At 41.6% G+C, this 15,423-nt stretch overlaps 1 protein-coding gene across 2 annotated transcripts in view; it reads right to left on the bottom strand.

Annotated features, from left to right (window-relative positions):
* The window catches only part of inpp5a (inositol polyphosphate-5-phosphatase A), a 143,817-nt gene that overhangs the window by 38,734 nt on the left and 89,660 nt on the right, over window positions 1-15,423 (bottom strand). For both annotated transcript variants that reach the window (XM_077582250.1, XM_077582249.1), the window contains exon 9: window positions 15,303-15,387. In XM_077582250.1, coding sequence (XP_077438376.1) covers window positions 15,303-15,387 — 85 coding nt within the window. The remainder of the gene's footprint in view (window positions 1-15,302; window positions 15,388-15,423) is intronic.

Below are 15,423 nucleotides of genomic sequence, written 5' to 3'. Positions count from 1 at the left end.
ATTCTTTCTCTTTTTTAACAAAAAGAAAAACAACAACAAGGGCATCAATTACGTGGAGATGAAAAAGTGTGAGCATTTCAAATTGCTTATGATTACTCATCAGTATTCTCACTGTATTGCGATAATAGAAAATAAAAATCACAGATGCATGCACTGAAATGAAAATCTTTGATATATGCAAAACCCTACTGAATGTACATAAAATTAAAGACAGCAGTGATATTTACAGTTATTTACAGTTTTACAACAAGTGTTCCCCCCTTCGTAGCATTCTCTGTATACAGGCTAATAATCCATCTGCAGCACTGAAAAAGTCTTCTTTGTCTGATTTTCACCCTCTTCGTTGTCTTTTTCAGCTCATGTTCTCTTTTGTTTGCTGTTGCGGCGCCCACCAAACGGCAAAAGTCACCTTCTAAATAAGGTTGTAACGATAATCAACCACTCTAAAAGGTCATCAAACCTTCCATCATTTCATCTCTAGGTGACAGCAAAGAACTTTTTGACGACCACCAAACTGGAAATGAAACTTAGCAACAAAGTAGCAAACATGTCATACTTTTCAAAAAAAAACTTTGAAATTGAAACATATCAGAGGTCAAGCGTGAAGCGATTGATGATATCAGCATTTTTTTGAAACGTTTAATACGAGTAGTATGAAATCAAGCTCATGATCAAGAGATCTAAGAATTCCCTGGTGGGAAAACTGTGTACTGGACTGTGCAGCAAGAGAGACACAATGAGTGGACAAAGAGCTAACTATTCATTCTTCATTACTGAAGGGTTGCCCTTTTTTGTCAGCAAGGGCAGCGGCATTGTCAGAATACACTTTTATTTCCTAGCTGCCACACATGGAGGTTGCCAGCTAACGTGTAAACGTGTGCCAGCCGTGTTGGCAGGTTCGACGTGAATTGCTTAGCACCCTGATCACTTTTCCTCCATTTGTCGTCGTTCATCATACCAATTCTGCATGCATGATTGCTAAGTCTGCCCGAGTGTGGGGTAGGAGAGGGGGGGGAGGGGGGGCATTCAAAGCGGGTAACAACAAATTTAGCCGTCTGCTTTACAGCTAGCTATTACACAGAAAAGCCCGTAAATCAGTCGCGACTCTCTCCACCCAACGTGACTGGACACAAGCCAGAGTCATCCACTCTTGCCTCCCGTGGCTGGCTAATTTAATGCCTCCAAACAAAGATTAATCACTGACAAACACAACAGGATTGTGATTCAAAATGGAGGCGAGGTGAGAGTGGACACATTAGCGACGGCAACGTTAGCCTGCGCGTGACCCACCGATCAACCGTTGACCCTCGCGGGGCTGCCCCGGCGTCGTCCCTAACAGCGAGCGGCGCAGAAACTCGCGACTCTTTCCTGTGAACCCGCTGGACTGTGTAATGGTGAGTTGTGTTGGCGCCGTTGGAGGTCTTCGAACCCGCCACGCCCTCGCCAAAAACCAGCTTGGAGAGGTAACAAGGCATGCGAGATAGTGATAATGTGCCCTATTTATCTTGTGCATTATAACATCTGGGAAACTTCTCTAAAAACAATGGCAAGCATTGAGGGCTGCCATTCGGGTTTTACCTTCAGAAACCGGCCAAAAGCATTTGTCCTCTTGGAATAGATAATAGACAGGCCACAAATCATTCAAGACAACAGGACGAAGGGGTTTGTGAGTGTGTGAGAGAGAAACCCAATGTATGTCTGTGTGTGTGTGTGTTCCCCCCTGGTATTTAACTTCTCTGCTGGCCCATTCTGCAGGGCCCCGAAGGACAAATTGCCCAGCATGGATGTCTTTGAGAGGCAGTGCAGCGCGCAGAGAAAGAGACAGCGCTGAAACACAGGGAACAGGCCCATAAAAATTCATCACTTTGACCCCAATGACCTCCCGCAACTGGGGGGTGTTCACACGCACACACACACACACTCACACAAAGACGCACAAGCCAACCATACTTACGCTCAACGTTACAAACCACTATTCTAAAATGTACTCCGCAGACGTTGAGCGCTGTTGCACTCTTAAGTTAACCCTGTCCTATAAGATAAGTGAAATCCCAAACGCCGAAAGCCTCTCCTTCACACATTCATAGCGACAAACACAATAGCCATGGAAAAGCTTTCTACACAGGAAAAGGCCACCAGATGCTTCATTGTGACTCCGTCTCTGTGTAAAATAGTAGCAGTAAAAGGAGGGTGGGTTCTTCTTCTGTGGCGCATTCGCCCCAGTAAGAGGAGGTCATTGTCTCAAACCCGGGCTCTTGACACATTACGGCCACCTGTACAAAGAAAAGCTAATGAGAGATTTAATTTGAGATACCTCCCCTGCCACTTATAGTCAGCATTTTGAAACCAACCACAGCAGATGTCTCCAAGACTGTTTAACGTACCCACTCTCAATAATGCCATACATGCGCACATTACACAATGGCCACTTTAATGCAGCGGCCATTTGAAGGCAGTTAGCTGTGTTTGCGGTGTTTCTGAAAGGAAGCTTTGTTATCACCAGTAAATCTGTCTTTCATGTTTTGTTTTTGTTTTTTTAGCAATGCTATCTTTAAAAAAAACATTTGTCCCGTTAATGAGAAAACAAATTCATGCCCAACTGTGCCCTGGCCATTGAATCACATTTAAATATAGCCAACAGAATCACTATTGATGGAGTATAAACACTTACTAAGCACTTAAAAAACATTGCACTCATTTAATTTACCTATCCCACCATAGCTCTAGTTAGGAATCAATTAAAGGAAACAGATAGTGAGGTAATCTGTTGCTGCAAAGTCAATTACTGGATATCGAAGAGGCACTCGGTGATTAGTGATTATCCAATAAGAACGCAGAGTCTGGTGGGTTCATTACTCGGGCATTCGACAACGAATAGGATGGAATGAAAACTAAAAGAAAAGGAACAGTTTAATACTTAGTCAAGATAAAACACAGGAAGAATTTGTCCTTTGCTTCCCACAATTTTCAGCTGACTTCATATAGGCAGGTGAGCAGCTTTTTTTTTTTTTTTAGTGAGCATTAGGAGGTGAAGACCCCAGTGAGGCATAAAGCCCCTGTTCACACACACACACACACAAAGAACATTGATTCATTTGAGCACCACCCTTTAATTTGTTTGCATCATTTCATCTTAATGATGGGCTTGTCTACCCGGGTGAGAGAGAGGTATAATTCAGTCAAGGAAAAGGGAAAGAGGAAGGTACTGGAAGAAGGGCGGGGGTGTTGACACCCCGCCGCAGAGCGCTAGGCAACCATCTAGTGGGTGGGCTTTGTGATACATTTTACCAATTTTTCATGCCCATCCCTCTTGATGTGACCCCACTCAGGGCCTTTTATGCTGCTGACAGCTCTGCGCAGGAAAACATGCTGCCGCTCTGATAGCATGAAATCGGGAACAAAGACCCCCAGGGAGAGGAGAAGGGGGCCGCTGAGGCCCACTGTGCTCTGGTCCCGCCTGGCTCTGGCCACAAACAGATGTTAGGCCAGCCCCGACTCTCTCAGACCCCCGAAAAAAAAAGGAGGCCCTTTAGGAGAAATGGGCCTGAAATGTATTGTTTTGGGCACCCACTAAGACAAAAATGGGAGCGGATCCCTAAAAGGGCCGGTCAATATGTCCATCACTGATAAATCACATGCGGAGGACTAAAAGCCCATGAATTCTAATGTGGCCCTTAATGGGCACTCTTAAATATGATGGGATAGTTGTGAGCAGGTGTGAGTGGAGCTTAGTAACTTAATGTCAGTGGGCTGAGCTATTTAAAAGCTCATGGTGCCAACACTGAGTTTACAGCTGTAAAACAATTGGACCCTTCCAGGGAAGCAGCACTGATGAAGATGACATTAAGTACACACAGGGAAACAAAGTTGATAGGCCGATCAATTTGAGTTTGACAATCAAAGACAATTTATTCATTACTCGTCATTGTCCTCTCGCACTTTGCAAAGGCTTGAATTCAAGCCATTAAAACACCATGAGGTAAATGTTTTGCTCAAGTGAATAGGAATTGTGGCTGACTTGTTGAGTGAGCAGCCATGTGTAGCCTCTCTTTTTTACAGACTGCCTCTTTGCATATGCATAGAGCAAACTCAAATGATCACAATGCTGGAGACAGCGAAGGGGATGCTGTGTGCACATGCGCGTGCACAACCCCCCGACAGTCGGTGCATTATTTTGGAAGCATCTCCAAAATTTCGTTTTTGGAAAAAGCAAAGTAGTAAACCTTAGCTTAATAATGAGTTGGAGCCAATTTGATCAACTACTGTACAGCAGTGGTGTCCAAACTATGGCCCCTGGGGCCATTTGTGGCCCGCCATCCATTTTCTAAGAGGCCCGCGGTTTATACTAAAAATGGCATCTGGCACTAACTGTTTCATATATTGTACAGCTCTTCTAAATATGCAAATGAACGATTTACAATTAAGCAACAACATTTCTTTTCATAACACTGTGGTGAATAAAGATAATTCATTTTTTACGAGCAAAAATCTGTTGTGTCAAAGGTCCAAATTGTGAATATATCAAATGAATGATTCCCAAGTAACAGCTTGAAAAATGGTCAGTTTATAACAGACTGCTCCTGTTTTGTAGGATTTGGCTGCTGTTCAGTGCAGGGGCTAATATTTTCTGGTGGGTTACAAGGTCTTGACCACCCCCAAATTTTTGTAAAATCCTAAATCATTGGTCTTATAGAAAGCTGTTCAAACAACCATGCAACTGCTTGATTGACTGATTTTGGTGTGCTTGATAAAGAAACAAATCATCAAAATGGCCCTTGCATCCTTTGATTTTTCTCTATGTGGCTCTTTGGAAGAAAAAAGTTTGGATACAAAGAAAGATATAATGGCCAATGATCGTTAAATTAATATTAGGGATGCACCAAATAAACCCTCTTGGCTGAAACAGAAAACTGAACATGAGGACTCAAAGGCTTAAAGCAAGAAAGCAAGAAAGAAGGAAAGAAAGAAAGAAGGAAAGAAAGAATACTTTTTAAAAAATCCTGGGCTGGATAGTTTGCCAAATTTGTCTAAGTGTATGTTAATGCTGCAGTTTGATTAGTTTTGCCCAATTCATGTATCAGATTTTTTTCATGTCAATGTGAACAGAACAATTCGGGTTTTTTTTTTCTCTTCTTAACTGAATCCGGCCTCTCTCGTGTGCATAAAAATTTGACTTGTATCTGATTCGACTGCAGTCTCGGCGCTCAACTCGTGCCCATCCAACCTACAATATATCATCAAAAAACAACGTCACAATTGTTCAACAAAACGGACAGATGCCAAAAACAATGGCGGACGAGGGAGCAGAAAACAGTGGCCAAAAACATACGCTTTAGAACTGATCGATATATGGGGGCGCCAGTCAGGTCAAGCACAAAGTAATTTTGCCACAAATGCATCAAAAAGCACCTTCGTTTTTGTTATGTGAACGACTACATTAAAAAAACGGGAGTTAGCAAAAAAATATCTGAATACGCATCATATATCTCATATCTATATCTCATTCCTGCCGACATCCATCAAATTACTTAATAACCGACATTAACTAAGTGGTGCAATATATATATATAGGAGTGTGTGTGTATTATTTATTTTTTATATATTTATTTTATTTATTTATTATTTATTTATTTATTTATTTATTTATTTTTATTTATTTATTTTTTCTCAGAGCTCAGTATTGTTCATTCGATTTGACATCATCATTGCTCTCCTTTTTTAAAAAAACAAACAAACAAATAAATTAAAAAAATTTAATAAATGTTTTTTTTTTAAATATATATACATATATATATACATATACATTATTATTTATTTATTTTAATTATCTCTCTATTCTGTTGTTTTTCTTACTGTAAAACTACTGCTGCACTTCTTATTTAATTTTGATTTTATCTCTTTCTATTATGTTGTTTTTTCCTTAGTGTTAACTGCAGCTGGACGGAGTCCAGGAAAAAGTTCCCCACGGGGAAAATAAAAGTATATCGTATCGTATCGTATCGTATCGTATCGTATCATATCGTATCGTATCACACCCTGAAGTGTGAACATTATATCATTGCGAGCTCCCTGGTTCCTTCTGAGATGCACACAGCCGCTGGAGTGGTCGGCCTCGGTGGCCAGGCGGCCTTCTTGCCTCGTGCCAATAGGGAATTTGGGGCTCTCTTTCGACCGTGTTGTTTTCCTAATAAAGTCTTTTTCCTAATTAACATAAATGTGTCATAGAATTCTTTGATAATAATAACAAAACATTTGACAGAATCCACGCTTCACACTGAATTTTCTATGTTTAAAAAGGAAATATTCAAGTTTAGGTTATCAAAGGTAGTTCCTTTCCTTGTCCTCTGAATGGCTATAACTATTCATAGGAAAACAGCAGTACAGTACTGAAGAACAGGAGGGTGATATTATACACCTGACTGGGCCCAAGTCAAGAGCTTATAAGGCCGTGCTCCCTCCCATGCCCTGTTCGTGCCAGGCTCTGCGCTCATCCTTGGCTTGGCCGGTCACACCATCTTTGCAGTTGGCATGGTGTTCCCAGCTGCCAGTCACAGAGGCCCCCGCCTCTAAGGACACAATGGCAATCGCATAGCTGGTGCCGGGCTCAAACGGCCTGTTGTTAATGAGCGGGACCAACAGAAGCCATTGCTTGTTCTTTCTTTGCCAGCGTTTTAATGATATGGACATCACTTCCAGCAAAGCTGCATCGCACAAGTTAAGCCCTCATAGCTGAACTCTTTTCTCTGTGTCTTTAGCGCCGTATTCATTAGCATCAAACGCAAACAGAGAAGAGAAAAAGAGAGAGAGAACAGACACTGTTGTCTAGAGGGAATAGTCTCCTTCTATATCCAGATGGGTTATCTGTGATATAATGGTTCCTCATTGTGATAGATTGGACTGTTCCAGCCAGATAATATGCCTTCATTGTATTGTTAAGAAATCCCTGGCATCAACTATGTGGCAATAAACAGGCATGGGTCAAACGACTGGTGCTAATAACCCTGTTTAACTTGCACCGTGCAGTAAATGGGAGGAGTTACCTGCATTTAGACGATTGAGATAGTGTCAGGATTGTTGTCTTACATAAGAAACAGCTAATCTGGTAGGCTAAAGCAAACCATCTAAAGAATCTACAAATACGATACCACCCAATATGACCTTGCAATACATACAAAAGCCCTAATGTCTTGTCTCAAGAAGTCCACTTTTACAATAGATACCGGAATTAGGAAATAAAATACTATAAATATTAAGGATATACATTTGACTATATTTCCTTTATCGACTTTATGTATTATTCATGAATATCATCTATGAACAGATTAATCAATATGAATCAAAATAAGATAATCTTTTTTTTTAATCATCTTAACTCCTTTTTCAATGTCAGTTGCCACTGTAGCGATTGCCATCGCTCAAATTCCCAGAACTAAACGAAAACATGTTGAACCTCAATGAAAAGCGCCCCTCCTGGCTGCAACAAGGTACTACACATTATAATGACCAAATTGTATCAAGACACAATTAGTCAACAACCAATTCCACTAAATTGACCGTATTCTTAATGATCACTCAATCGATTACTATCCCAGTCCTTATAAAAGTAGATGACAAGTGTGTGTTTTACATACATGTACAGCAGTGGTGTCCAAACTCGGTCCTTGAGGGCCGGAGTCCTGCAGGTTTTGGATATTTGCCTGCTCCAATGCACCTTTTCCAATCAACAGGATCGTTATCAGGCTTAGGCAGGAGCTTCAGGTGTGTTGGAGAAGAGAAACATCCAAAACCTGCAGGACTCCGGCCCTCGAGGACCGAGTTTAGACACCACTGATGTACAGTATATACCAGGGGTGACCAACTTTCTTTTTTTTTTTAAGCTGAGAGCTATTCTCTGTTTGACATACACTTCTAAAATACATTTGCTACAATTACCATTAATAATCTTACTGTTATATTAATAATAAATGATATTTATGTGAAGACATGTTTATGATTTCTCACAGTAATTACAAAACAAAATATCAACACTTTATTTCTTCAAATCTCTCCCAATGTCCATATTTTTAAATGATCACTTCCACAACATTTCTAGGAAATCACAATGCCCCATCACTAGATAGCTATTTTTTAGAACAGGCCAGAACCTGGTGCAAGTGGGCACCAGGTTAGTGACCCCTGGTATATATAGTCTCTATAACCTTGGGTTTTAAAATACATAAATGTATTTTGAGAATTGAGGGAAGTCAATTCCCTGGTGTTGAGGTGGCGGAGGGTGGGGTGGGTTTGCACAGAACAGAGGCCCAATCAGTGCTGGCCCGCTGGTTAATGGATGGATGGCCCCCCAAAATTAATTAGCCTGACTAATGTAGTGTACACTTAATTACACTCGCTGGCTTTTGATTTATAGCTAGCAAGTAACACGCATGCTTGTCAAAGACGGGCTAAAAGGGAAAATTGCTTACCCGTTACTGATACCAATTATTTACTCAGTCTAGGTTCAACAGCTACTACAATGGCCATAAACTAGTTAATGAACATGTTTGCAATATCACAGATATTTGTTTAAGTCTGCAGTAGGTGATGTACAGAATTTTACGCTCATACAGACTTGCTCAATCCTCTGAAAAAGTGATTATGATATTTTTTATTATTATTTTATTTGTTATTTAGCAGTAAACACAAAATGACAGAATGGCCTTTATACATGTGCTCATTGTTTTTATTTGTTTTTTTAATTTTATCTCTGCAGTTTGTTTGTGTGTGTGTGTGTGTGATGAGTAATTTCCCTCTGTACAAAATGAATGATCTATCATGTTAACCCATCATTAAAGGGCATTTTACAGGCAATTCATTAAGAAAGGGGCTAGTCAAGGGCCCCACCTTTAATTTCATGCTGCTCAAGCAAGAGAAAAGACGCAGGACAAAGGACACGAGATTGATGCCCGGTCTGTCCCTATGCAATTCCAGCAAAAACAGACAGGAGGTGCTAATTCAAAACGGTCTCTTGCGCGAGGCAAGCTAAGCCTAATGAAATCCATCCATGTAGCGACAGATCGGGCCGATTTAAACACCCCCCATGCCATGTCATGTGGACAGTAGATCAAGTCAGCAATTAACCTTCCTGCCGGCCTCTTATCAATCCATAAATTGGAGAAGGCTCGCACACAATCTCTACAGATATTAAATTTACATTCTATTAAGTTTAATTAGGAGGGATTTTAAATATACTCGGGAGTCTCGGCATTGAGCCCTGAGCGTGTCATCAATGCCGTTGATTCATGACAACAGGCCACATCAAAGAACAGCTTTCACAAACATGCACACACTCGCTCATCCCTCGAATACATCTTATACTTCTTTCTAATTGCATTTAAAAAAGGGTCTGGAGCATTTATGTGTAAATAGAAAGGATATATTGCTCTCAGCTGGAATATTGGTTTCAAGGTCATTTATGAACTTGCTACTGAGATCTGCTGCTTAGCAATGCTTTTGTGAGTACATTTCTTTAACGTGTTACTAGTATCTTGCAGAACTTCTGACCTAATATTGTTCACCATGCATTACGTAAAAATGTCAAATCCCCTTGCAAGGAGTTTCATAATGGTAGTAGTGTCTTGAGAAAACACACTAAATCACTCAAATCAAATCTGCATACATAATAAAAGTATGCTCTAATTTCTGATTACCTGACAGTAGCGCAGCAAGCGAACACGCAGACTATTTAGCTGCAGCTGAATGGCTCGGGGCCATGCTCGCTTGTTATCAGAAGGCGGTGTGTTTTATAGTTTTTTATGTTTTACAGTCGAGTGGACCCACAATTTGTGATGGATAGGCCATGCATAGTGACTTCACACTTAGAATTGATGGACTAAAAGTGATTATATGGGGTATATTAACAGTACTTTAAGCCATAAATACATCCCTAACTGTATGGTACTGTAAATTACTGTACATCTATGGTACGGATTGCTAAGCCACCTGGGGTAGCTTGTGCTGGTGGGAATCTGCTTTGTAGTTTGCTGGCTTTGAGCATTTGGGCAGTTGTGTCTCTTGGTGCGGCAGCACCTTTCATCAGGTTGGATGGGGTGCGTCAGCGCACAACCCTTTTCAAATGTTCGACCAGATTCTAATATGGGCTCTGGCTGGTTGTCCTAAAGCCACTCCTTCATTACCTTGGCTGTGTGCTTAGGGTTGTTTCATCCAGTTTTCATCCAGGTTCTCCTTCTCGCCACAGAGGAACACTGGAGATCTGACAGAGTGACAATAGTCCCCTACCTGACTAAGGCCCTTTTTCCCCCTGGACTGCTCAGTTTAGGACAGGAGACCATCTCTAGGAAGAGTCCTGCTAGTTTGGAACTTTTTCCTTTTTACGGATGATGGAAACCACTGTAGATAGTGGAAGCTTAAAAGTAGCAAAAAATTTTCTGTATCCTTTCCCCGGATCTGTGCCTTAAGAAAATCCAGTCTTGGAGGTCTACAGACAAGTTCCTTTGACATGATTCTTGGTTTTCGCTCTGACAACTAGGGCCTTTTATAGACAAGTGGGGGCTTTTCAAAATCAATCAATCAATGAATCAATCAATCTGGATTTTGTCAACAATTTCCAGTCTGGATGAATACATAATACAGACGCTCCCCAACTTACAAACGAGTTACGTTCCGAGCGATCGTTCGTAAGGTGAATTTGTTCGTAAGTTGCTTCAGTGCTATATTTTGTATTATAATTTATGTTTAAAGAGAATATGAACAGTACTGTACTACGTATGTTAGAGAGAGAGAGCGAGAGGCACACACAGTATGTACATGTACGTAATAAGATAAATAAAATGAAGTTTAACTTACTTTTGGAAGATGTACTCGATGCTTAAGGATTTGATGGAGGAGGAGGAGGAGGAAGAGGAGGATTTTATATCATGAGAGGTTCTTCGTCGTCGCTGGAATGGGCTTCAAAAGTTACTTCCTCCTCCGTAACTTCAATGTAGGAAGAAGTTGAGGGTCGAGGAGAAGAAGATGAGGGTTGATGAGTATCTTCCTTGGAGGATTTACTAGAAACTGGCCGAAAGAAGCGATCTAACTACGATTGCACAGTTTTCTTCTTTTTTCATCATAAATGATGCGGTAGCACTGTATGGCATCATTCAATTGATTTGTAACCTTTGTGCAACGTTCAATATTTGGGTCTTGCTGCTCGAAGAGTGCGATGGCTTTATCTATGAGCGACAGGCGTTTCTTCTTCTTCCCCCTCCTCGACACGTTGCTGAGCCTCCAATGCTGGGTGAGCTCTCACAGCGCCAAGCGTCGGTATTAGCGGCGGAAAGAAGCACTACAGTACTCGGAAAAAGGTGCGCAATAAAAAATCTAACTTACAGCATCTCTTTCCGAACATTTTTTGACATGCGCGCATGCGCGCAGACATGTTCGTATGTACCGTTGTTCGTAACTCGAATGTTCGTAAGTAGGGGAGCGTCTGTACAGCTACATTTGACATCTGAATAATCTCCACCAGACTGAATATTGCGTGATGAAGGTTTAAAAGGAACAACAGAAAACACATCAAGCCAGAATCATCTTCAAAAAGTTCAAAACGGCCTCTTTGCTGTTTCATCAGCACTGATGCAAAGCACGATCAAGCCGAAGCATGAGGAGAGGCGGGTTGGTGGGGACTGGACGGGTTCCAGGCTGCTCAGCCCTAACATTAGTCTCCACGTGGCTGTGTCCTTTGTCCGCCAGTCAAAGGGCCGCTGAATGGGGGTCAATTGAAACCAATTCCCTGTGTCTGACACAATTAATAGGGTTGCCCAGGCTGAAGAGAATGGGGGCCACCCTAGGCCTTTGGTTACTGATCCTGTCGCAAAAGCATGCAAGGAATTTGCCACCTGGAATTTATCCTGTGACAATAATAAGCCTGTCTCTTTCCAAACCCACCTCCTTCTTTGTACACAATAATACAAATATCTCCTGTTCCTTTCACCCACCACAAGTAAGGACAGGTGTCAGGGGAGTGTCTAGTGGTTGTCCGCAGTCAAGTCAACCAGAGTGGGCCAACAATGGGGAAGAGAAGCGGCGGAGTTGCAGCTGGAGACAAACGCACACGAGCATTTTCCCACCAAATGTGTGTAATATTGTCCAACAATCAATCAAAAATCATGTGGTGAAATTTAGTTTGCTGTATCTAAAAACAATCAAACTAACAGTTTTCTATGATCTGCACAGGAGAGGTCATATAGAGCCAGAAAACGAGACAGTGAAAATGAGAGCCAGCCTGCGTGCGTCTTCAGATACGACGGGCGATCGATCCGGTTAAACACTTTGGTGGATGTGCACTAATTGTCCAGTTGACATTAATCGTCATTAGAGGCCTTTAAAACAGCCTAGTGGCTGTGAGTTACATCCTGTGCCGTGGTTGCAACCCATCTGTTTATCGGTGACATCACAGCTCTCTCTCTGTCGCTAATACGTAGGTCACTGTTAAATCAGACAAGTTGACCACTGCGTTGGACGGGTTTATTTGAAGAGCCGTATCTTCTGTAATGGCACCTAGATGACATCATCAGCTGTTTCTTTTGTTGCCACTAAATGGTCAATATGTTTGAGGAACACTCATTAAGATGAAGAGAAATGATCTCTCTGTTTGAGAGTGTATTTGTCCACAACTTTACTTCCTACTAGTGCCACACCCCCTTAAAGTGGGTGTATTTCTTAAGAGTCTTTTGGCCTTAACAAATTAGTTTGGATGAGTGTGTGTGTGTATTCACCCTGGATGTGAATGTGTTTGTGAATGGGGGCCAAGGTGCATATGAAAGGAACAGCGTAGAGGGGAGGGTGTAGAGATGGACACATACTGATGCAAGCCTTACACATCCCTGGAAAAGGGGTCATGACCCCGACCACACTCAAACAGCATGTCAGTGTGGTAGAGACAAGGAGTGGGTTTGTGCTTACCTACCACAGAGCAGAATGGACAAGAAAGGAAACATGTGGAGAGTTATCTAGATTGGTGCGCAGGTGTAGCACTGAGAGGCTCAGATGATATTCAACTTCCACCATGAAACACTAATGCTCCAAAAAATGACCTCAACACAAATCTACCACCGGTCAACAAAGAGACAGATGCAATCGACAGCACCCACTGCACAGCACCATCTCCAGGCAGAGGAGCAAATTCAGGAATGATCCGCTGTCACTGCCCTTTTCTACTGACAAGACTGGGGAAAATCTTCCCCCAATACGCCATGTGGATTTTTAATTCCACTCTGAGAGGCAAACGTTAATATTGCCAGAAGAGTGCACTACAATTGACTTTTATTTTATTTCTGTATTAAAATAAGAGCAAAAAAATTTTATATATGTTTCGTACTTTTCCTATCTATCTATCTATCTATCTGAAAATAATTAGTGTGACAAGCTAAATATGCACCAGATGACAGTTAATCGCAATCATTGACTTCTCAATGGCCCCACTGTTTGTGCAAACTTCTGTTGAGAATCCTTGAGTTGGATTTATTATCTCCAAAGAGACACATTCACGTGATCTGCAAGTTAATGCAACCTAATTACAAAACCAAAATCAAATGTACTGCATAAACTTTGAGGCTATGTATCAATACCGCTGATGGACTGTGAAGCAAATACACGTGATTTACAATATTCCTCCACTATATATCATTCACCGTTAAACTAGATCTTAGCATATTGAACTTTAAATATATATATATATATATATATATATATATATATATACTGTATATATAGATTTTTGCCTTTTGTTATGTGACTGTTACAGTGTACAGCGAGTCATGATTCATCACAGCCTTCCGGTGACACAGCAGCCAATCATATTGCAGCGAGTCGTGCCCTGCCTCGGAGGCTTTTCTCCAGTTATGACGCTAGTTGTTACACTGAAGATATCGTGACCGAGTACCTTTCCAATGCAAGGTACATACTGTAAAACAGACGACATGGAATTATAACTTGCCGGAAATTGCCATGTTGGTGCAGCTGGAGCCGAGTTCATTCACGTATGATTATAATCAGGTAGATAGTAATAATATATATATATATATATATATATATATATATATATTTTTTTTTTAAATGCATAGTTAATAAATTATTTTTTTCCCCCCTACCATGTCACCTTAGGGGCTCCGCAATATGACACTAGCATAGACAGAAAAACAATAATAATTTAAATAACATTACAATAACAAAAACAGCAAATAGCAATAATGCTGTTAACATATTGTTTCACTTTTAAGCTAACTAGAGAAGACACAAAATGGAACGAACATAAAACCGTGACCATAAAACCGATTCCTTCCTTCCATCCATCCATCCAGATTTGATTAAATCCCAGTGAGGGCAAATGGCAACATCCAGGTGGGTCCTTAGGCAAGGTACTTCATGGTACACAGTCACACCAACACCGAATATGAGCGATACTAACGGCAGTCATATTGGCTGAGGCATCGCCCCGGTCAACATGACCAAGTCATATGTTGGGGAACCATGACAATCTGGTGAGAAATTGGCGACTGAAACAAGAGCAAGGCATTGTCCACTTTCCGAGGTGATCTGCAGGCCTCCTAGTGGCGTGATGACGACCCTGCAGATGGTCCTCACCAATGCGTACCACACAGAGTGAAGTCCTTCCTAAGCCATTTGAGCAAAAAACCCTCCATTCAGAAAGCTTCCCCTCCTCCTTTCTCTCATGAATGGCCTTCTGGTTGAAACGAACAATGCCCACACCTTGAACAGGGCCACTGATTCGAAAGCCATTGTAGTCAAGAGGAGGGAGAGGATCGCGCAACAAGGAGCTCTCCCACTCTGTTATCGACGAACACCCCTAGTCTCCAGTGTGCCTTTATGACTTGTGATGCAGCTAACCCCCCTCTTAGAATGCTGAATGACTGCACTACCTTGCCTCTTGGCTGGCCTCATTTGCACCATGTGAAGGAAGGGAGGGTGCAGGAGAGGAAGGGGGCAGAGAAAGAGCAGTGAATGGCGGCATAACATAACAATGCACTTGGAGGCACAGTTAGCAAACACAGCTGGGCCATCCACAGTGAAACCTTTAATGAGTCATAAGTCTAAAGAGACAGTGCTATTAAACCACTTTTACTACTTTATATTGCAGTCCCGCTCTCTCTCTTACACACACATATCACAATTAGTTTGATAGGACATCACATTGCGGGAATTGAGTGTATTATGAGACAGCTAGGTCCATATTTCACACAGACGTATTCACACAATTAGCCCGTTTAGCATGTTGATTGCTGACTCAATAGAAGAGCACTCACCTCAATAACCTGTTTCGAGTCCAACCTGAAGTTAAAATCCCCAAAGACAAAATATGGCATCCTTTCGAACCGCTGGTCCGTGATCCTGCAAAACATGACCACCAGTTGATTGGCAGGATAT

Source organism: Vanacampus margaritifer, chromosome 12 (genome assembly GCF_051991255.1).
Source record: "Vanacampus margaritifer isolate UIUO_Vmar chromosome 12, RoL_Vmar_1.0, whole genome shotgun sequence".
Taxonomy (NCBI): Eukaryota; Metazoa; Chordata; class Actinopteri; order Syngnathiformes; family Syngnathidae; genus Vanacampus; species Vanacampus margaritifer.
Note: the sequence above shows the minus strand (reverse complement) of the source record. Positions and strands in the feature narration are given on the sequence as shown.